Raw genomic sequence first — 7,517 nt, 5'->3', positions numbered from 1 at the left:
CTATAAATGAATGACTGACAAACGCAGTATATCTGCTAATACAATGTAACAATATTTCTATAAATCCCACCCAAATCTTGCTTTGAAGCGCTTCGTTTCAAAGCAACGTATAAGGAACGTATAAAACGACTTTAGGCTTACCAGATCATCTTTGGCAGCCAGAAGCAGCCTAATAATTGCTTATTTTTTGTCGATGTGTGGTGCGTGGTTGTTTAACCAACAGTTATCTGACTGGAGCTCTGACTTAATAAATAATGAAAGTGGACGGAGGGGAGCTGCAGCTGATTTGCTGATGTCAGGGAGCCAGTGCAGCATTTCATGGTGCAGGGTGTAAACGCGCGGTGCCATCTGCCTCGCTCGGTGCTCTCCGCAAACCTCACACATGCAAGCCCGGCAAGAAAGATGCTGCCAACTCTCAAGATTTGGACATTGTTTTCTTTGTCGCTTTGCTTCCTGATTCAACCGGGTCATATGAAGAAGGTTTTCCGATGTCCTTCAACATGCAGCTGCTCCAGGGAGTCCATCATTTGCGTCGGGTCCTCCAATGTCCCAAGGATTAGCCCCAACGACATCAATTCTTTGTAAGTGGCTCTATGATGTTTTCACTAAACATGCATGTAGAATATGCAGCAATAGGCATATTAAGTTCCATTCCAGTTGCCCCTTGCTGTATTTTGTATAATGTAGCCTACTCCATCTTAATAAGAGCTGATGTTGAAAAGCAATGCAGTCCTTTCTCTGATCACTTTTCAGCATCGGATTTGCTTTGATGGCTTCATGTTGATCGTTTCTGCTTCTTCCTTTCAGGAGTATCGTCAATGGAACTTTCTCCGAGGTCAAAGAGGCAATGTTTGCTCACATGCCATTCCTCCAGCTACTGTAAGAGCACTTCAACTGCGTATCATTCCTCTGTGTTGTAAGGTTTTACTCTAGGAGTTGCCTTTACCTTGTAGAAAAAGCTCATTTTAGGGCAAACCTATGCAGACAGATTGATTTCAAAACAAATTGGGGACTTTCGAAACTTAGACATGTTTTTAATGTGGGTGTTCAACATGACACATTCCTCAGGCTGTGCAGTCCAGAGATGCAATATATGCAACCAAACCCTCATTACACAGGAAAAATACAATAGCCTATAATCTTGGCGAATATTAGCATGGGTTTATTAAGACTGTCATGCTGTTGAAGGACACATACAGTATGTCCAGTGCTGTGGCTAACTTTTTGTTGTGCTTTGTGTTGTCATGCTTTACGTCTGTTTGGTGCATGTTAAAGCAATTAGCATGAAGGTTTTAAGAGGGTTGGACACCTAGGAAGCTTTCAGTGTGGTCCTATGCTACATTGTACTTAGCAGAGGCCATCAATCTACTTTGTTACCCCACTAGTGATAGCTGGGATGCCAGCAGAAGCAAAGGCGTGGCAGATATAGAGCCAAAGTCATAACACACATGATGATGTACAGCTAGATACAGGTTGTGGTGGGAGTGCAGCTGCTTACACAGCGCAGTATTTACTCTTTTCTTTATCATTCCCCTTAAAAATGACAAGATGATTGTCTTTTGTGTGTGTTACATCTTGATATAGGATATCTCTGTACTATAATTATCTGTGGTTACTCCTTTCTGTGACAGGGGACACTGTTTTGCTTATAGATTGTTTGTTTGGTAAGATGTGTTTTGTCTTGACATTTTCCAATACCACAGTGTACTGAAATGGCAATAGAGGCCATATACTCTAGTGATAGAATTACTTTCCCACTTTTGATTTCACACGTGTTATCATTAGGAATTGGGCTGAGAGCATTTGGCTCTATTTTGATCACTAAATGCGAAATCACAATCTAAGAAATGTCATTTGTTTTTCAGACCGAGGCATAAAGCGACACATTGTGTTGGCAGCCAGCATCTGTAAATGTGTATTTTATTATTCATTACAGGCTTTTGAATTCCAATTCTCTTACAACTGTAAGGGATGATGCATTCTCAGGCCTTCCACATCTGGAGTATCTGTAAGTTCTTTCTTCTTAAAAGAAAGCACATCCAGTAATTTAGTGTAATAACCAACCATGTTGGCTACACAACATGTGTACAACAATAATTGAATCAGTTGAACTGGATTGAACAGCACACTTTGATTTCACATATTAATAGTGTTGTTATGGGCATGAGGTTATGTGGTTGGATTTTGGTCTTTCAGAAAGTGAATGAGCCAGGAAAGTATTGACTGTACGCCCTCTAGTGGTTCAAAGAATCTTCACTAATTTGCTCACAACTAATTTCTAAAACAAATAATATACTTATTATAAATCTGTATCAGTATTATTTCTGGCATTAGTTATTTTGGAAATACTGTATTATTATTTTCATAATAATCCTCAAGCCCCTTACAATAATTTTAATGAAAAAATATGTAATCTATCCATCACTAGAGTAAGAGTACATGCACAATTCCTGACCAAAGCCTATTTAAAAAACAAAAGATCAGCAAATATAGATATGTAGTATTGGTACAAAAAAATGGCAGCATCAGTTTTTTGCAAAACCTTTACAAAATGTAAATGAATGAAACAAATTGTACAAAAGATAATTTTTGTCTAAACCTGCACAAAATTCACCAGAATTAGTTTCAAATTTATCAAAGTCCAAACGATTCTTTCTGAGATTGGAACGCCATAGAAATGAGCAAGTGACCCATTGCCAGAAACAGGTGCTGATTGTGTTCATAGTATGTTACGGCTACAATTTTTTCCCCCACTAAGTCTAACATGCTTTCCTGTGATCTCCCTCAGGTTCATTGAGAGTAATAAGATGGAGACTGCAGCGAAATATGCCTTCAGAGGACTCAGGGACTTGACTCACTTGTATGTTCCAACCTTTAAAATCATTCCCAAACATTGTTAAAGTCTTTGTAATATATATATATATATATATATATATATATATATATATATATATATATATATATATATGTGTATATATGTGTGTGTGTGTGTGTGTGTGCTGAAAGTAAGCGATTGTGAACCATTGTGAGTTATGCTAAATAGTTCACTGTGTAATTAGGATTAACGGTAACACTGTCAAACATTAATGGAGATAAGAATACTAAGTATTTTATGTCAGAGTTGTCCAGACATTTAAATATTACTTTGACTTCTGCACAGTATACGTGAATCATGTTTTTCCATTTACTTGCAATTGAATTATGACATTTTCTATATTAATTCATTGCTGTTGTTTCCAGGTCTTTGGCAAACAACAACATTAAAGCCTTGCCCAGGGACGTCTTTAATGACTTGGACTCACTGATAGAGCTGTAAGTTTGACACTCAGTTACAAGTGTTGGGAAAATAGTGCAGTGTCGTCTGTTTTCTTTTTCATGAACTGCGTCAAGAATTTATCCTGGGTCCTATGATTATCTTTTTCCTCTTCGTTTTCTTCTTCTTCTACTATGCCTTTTAGCTTTTCTACTTTGTTTCTCTGCAATGACATGCGGTACTCCTCTTCTGCAGGGATCTGCGAGGCAATGCCTTTGAGTGTGACTGCCGTGCCAAATGGCTGATGACGTGGCTGAAGAACACTAATGCCACAGTGTCGGATGTCGTGTGTGCTGGACCAGAGGACATGAAGGACAAGCGCCTCAATGATATGAACAGCCTGCACAACGAATGCATCTCAACGGGTGAGAAACACCTGAGCCAGCTGGCCTTGTCTCTATTCTAACTGGCATCAGTATCAGGCAACCCAACCGGGTCATATGAAGAAGTGTATTGAAAAGGCAAAAATGTAGTTTTCTCAGTTTATCTTTTTAATGTGGCTTTCCTGTTAGTATGTTGTTCATTTGTGGAAATTTTCAATTCTGAATGTGCCTTTCCACAGATTTCGTCCTACATCAGTCTGTGGAATCGGAGTCTCTGTCAGTGGACACATTCAGCTATAAGAATGATGTCTATGTGACTATTGCTGCTCCCAGCGCAGAGAGCTGTATGGTTTTCCAATGGGACCACATAGAAATGAACTTTAGGACTTACGATAACATAACTGGTTCGTACCTGTACCAATGGCTTAACAAACGGTTTCAGAATTCCCTGGTTGTATTTTTCACGTGATTGGCTTGTATATTTCCTTTTCCATGCCTTCCAGGTCAGTCGATTGTCGGGTGCAAGTCAGTTGTCATCCAGGACCAGGTGTTTGTCATCGTGGCTCAGCTCTTTGGTGGCTCCCACATCTACAAGTTTGATGAGGACCAAAGCAGGTTCAGCAAGTTCCAGGACATTGAGGTGTCCAAGATCTCCAAGCCCAATGACATTGAGGCCTTCCAGGTCGGCTCTGACTGGTTCTTTGTGATTGCTGACAGCTCGAAAGCTGGCCTGTCCACCCTCTACAAGTGGAACGATAAGGGCTTTTATTCATACCAGTCGCTGCATGAGTGGTACCGTGACACAGATGCAGAGTTCCTGGACTTGGATGGGAAGGCCCATCTTATCTTGGCAAGCCGCTCACAGGTGCCTGTGATCTACCAGTGGAGCCGAAGCAACCAGAAGTTTGTCCTGCAGGGCGAGATCCCTAACATGGAGGATGTTGTAGCTGTAAAGCACTTCCGGATCAAGGAGGAACTCTACCTGGCTATGACGCGCTATATTGGTGACTCCAAAATTCTACGTTGGGGTGCCAAACAGTTTGCGGAGATCCAGGCCTTGCCCTCGCGAGGCTCCATGATTCTCCAGCCGTTCTATTTCAAAGAACGTAACTACCTGGCCCTGGGAAGTGATTACACTTTCTCACAGATCTACGTGTGGGATGATGAGAACAAACTATTTGACCGTTTCAAGGAGGTGTACATCCAGGCGCCACGCTCCTTCACAGTGGTTTCCACTGACCGCAGGGACTTCATCTTCACCTCTAGCTTTAAAGGAAACACACAAATCTTTGAGCACATCATCATTGACTTGAGCTTGTGAGGGGCATTGCTTTATTGTCCCTCCTGCAATCGAACGTCTTCCACTAAAAAGACATATTTCTGTAGGGAAATGAAAGGAACAGAACAGACTAAAAGAACTGTTCAATATCAATTCCTCCATATGTTTCTGTCACAAATAAGAGCTGGGTCGAGTGTTGTTTGGAATCCTTTTTAGTTTTTAAGGTTTCCTGACTATTTCTCAATGGCCTTGTCCTATTACCTGTTCTCTCTCAGACTTTCAAAGACCCTACCATTTCACAGAGACTGAGAGGGGGAGTCAAGAGGGTGGACAATTGTACAAAGAGGCTGGTATTCTCCTAAAAATCCAGCTGGCATTCCTGAGGGCAGAAAGATTTGAAATGTAATTTAAACTATTTAGAGATTTTAGTTTAATATCCCCTGCGCTAATGGTTTTATATCCAAAAAATATACAACAGGACCTAAGAGAAAAATCTTATTAGTAATTTTGTTTTGTTGTCATTTAAGGAATGTAACCGGTGTGGTTGCTCATCTATGAGCCACTTCCCTGTTGTCCTCATACCGTGTGGTAATGTACAGTTTGTTGCCTTATCAGCTCTGGGGTTCTGTGTTCTGATGGGCCCACAGTGCCTCCCTCTGGCCGGAATAAAGTATCACAGCCCTTTGCTTTTTCCATGCAGGGATGTCTTCAAAGCACAAACCTTTAATTATTGTAGTCGAGACCCCAGCCCTAGAGCGTAGTTGTTAAGTGGAAAATGTTACTGTAGGTGCTATAGATTATATTGCGTACAGTAAAAAAACTGTGCGACTGTATATTTAGGCACAACAGTGGTTTGGGCTACATTCTAATGTCAGCAGGCTTATAAGCATACATAGATAAAGGATAAGTGAAAGCTGTGACTGGAGTAGAGGAACGGAGAAGAAGATAGAAGCGCTTTATCTCCATTTAGTGTTTAGGTGATGTCAGGGAAATTAAACCTACTAACAAGTTTGACAAATTAACCACAGTTGTTAGATTTCTGACATAATTTAGCTTTTCTTTTGAGAATATAACTATTAAAAAGGCTCCTCACTGCAGAAGTCAGTGAACTCAAATATACATTTGATAAAAGGACATCATTTTTTTGTCCAGAAATGAAGGAAAGAAAATGTTCATGTAAATATATTCCTTACCTTTATGTCCTTACTAATACTTAATGTTGACTTACAAGCTACAAAATGTACATAAACATGGACTGCAATGCCACTACCTGTTTGTCACACAAAAACCTGAACGATCTTTGCACCTACTTAAAAATAAAACGTTAACTGCAGCTTGTAAGAGCATGACATTCAAAAAAGGGTGTTTGCCAAATTCTTTTTAAATAAACCTAAACTCAGAAGTCTAAAAGTGCTTCTGCTCATTACCTGAATGTTATTGCAATTTAAAAAAACAAAAACAAATAATGGTTTATGCAAGCTTTACAACATGCAGATTCTTTTGTATGATTTTGTTTTAAGCATATTGAATGTTAAAATATACTGTACATTTAATCATTTGAGTATCAAAATAAATGTGTAAAGCTATGATTGTTTTATCGTTCATTTATCATTAGGATAAAATGTGAAGTTTCTTTTATTGCCTTTAAAGTCTTAAAGATGCAACAATCAATATCTCTATGTATTAAATGAGTATGAAAGGGATCAATCATAATGATAAACTTCCAGTCAATTATCAAACAACTGCAGTCTCTCTCAGTTCTACGGAGCATTTTAGCGTCTTTCAGCTCTTGGTTTTAGTTTTATGGGTTACATCTACACGGTTTTAGTTCAGTCTCACCTGTTTTAGCGAAAAAGAAAAAAAAAGTCACTGTACACTACCTGTCTAGCGCCAAACTGTGTAGACATCAATACACTGCATGCTCACCAATTTACACTGCTAATTTGCACAATGTAAATGAGCACTGTAAAAAAATAATAATAAATAAATAAAATAAAGGGATGATAAATCTACAGGCCTACAGGCAGGCAGCAATATTGACTTACCAATTAATATATATCATGTGTTTGGGGCTATTAAGATGGCACCATTCTTCAATGACAGTTCAATAACTCGTACTTTACAACTATAATACACACAATACTACTTTGAATACTATCATCATAACATGTGCATGTCTATATAACAGAGTTACATAATATGTCTTCTTCCAATAAAATGGCATGCTCCAGTGTAAAACAGCTTTTAAACTCAGCAGGCTTCTTATCCACATTGTATGTGCTTAGTTTGGCTGTGTTGGTTTGACGGATGGTTCCATCAGAATGTCACAGCCTCATGCAAAGCAACCTACCACAGCAGAAATATATATCTTTTGGGTGTTGAACTTTAACAGAAAGGAACCGGTTTGTCTTCCTATCAGCAGCTTTCCAAGTACTGGCAAGGGTGTAGGTTTGGTTTCAGAAGTCAAGTGAGGACACATTAAATAAAATAAAATGCTGGAATGTATTTATTTAATGGTAGTTTAACAAAAACAAGAATAAATGCTATGTAAACCTATGTATTGTGCAGACCTTTAAATCATTTTAGTTTCCTTAATAGATGG

At 38.9% G+C, this 7,517-nt stretch overlaps 1 protein-coding gene across 1 annotated transcript; it reads left to right on the top strand.

Annotated features, from left to right (window-relative positions):
* Positions 1 to 258: 258 nt before the first annotated feature.
* On the top strand, positions 259 to 6,501 carry lgi2a (leucine-rich repeat LGI family, member 2a). The gene is made up of 8 exons (XM_078276355.1): positions 259 to 581; positions 808 to 879; positions 1,937 to 2,008; positions 2,789 to 2,860; positions 3,241 to 3,312; positions 3,509 to 3,678; positions 3,876 to 4,040; positions 4,140 to 6,501. Exons 1-8 carry the CDS (start codon positions 319 to 321, stop codon positions 4,955 to 4,957), a joined length of 1,704 nt encoding a protein of 567 aa, XP_078132481.1. The 5' UTR covers positions 259 to 318; the 3' UTR covers positions 4,958 to 6,501.
* Positions 6,502 to 7,517: the final 1,016 nt, after the last annotated feature.

The sequence above is a fragment of the Sander vitreus genome, chromosome 19 (assembly GCF_031162955.1).
Source record: "Sander vitreus isolate 19-12246 chromosome 19, sanVit1, whole genome shotgun sequence".
Classification (NCBI taxonomy): domain Eukaryota; kingdom Metazoa; phylum Chordata; class Actinopteri; order Perciformes; family Percidae; genus Sander; species Sander vitreus.
The sequence above is the reverse complement of the archived record's forward strand: the minus strand, read 5'-3'. Positions and strand labels throughout refer to the sequence as shown.

What these genes read in the sequence shown, in the direction of transcription:
- lgi2a (XM_078276355.1), top strand. Translation starts at nt 319, where the DNA reads ATGGTGCAGGGTGTAAACGCGCGGTGCCATCTGCCTCGCTCGGTGCTC. An exon ending in CCCAACGACATCAATTCTTT is followed by an intron (nt 582 to 807) that starts GTAAGTGGCTCT and finishes TCTTCCTTTCAG; the next exon opens with GAGTATCGTCAATGGAACTT. An exon ending in CTTCCACATCTGGAGTATCT is followed by an intron (nt 2,009 to 2,788) that starts GTAAGTTCTTTC and finishes GATCTCCCTCAG; the next exon opens with GTTCATTGAGAGTAATAAGA.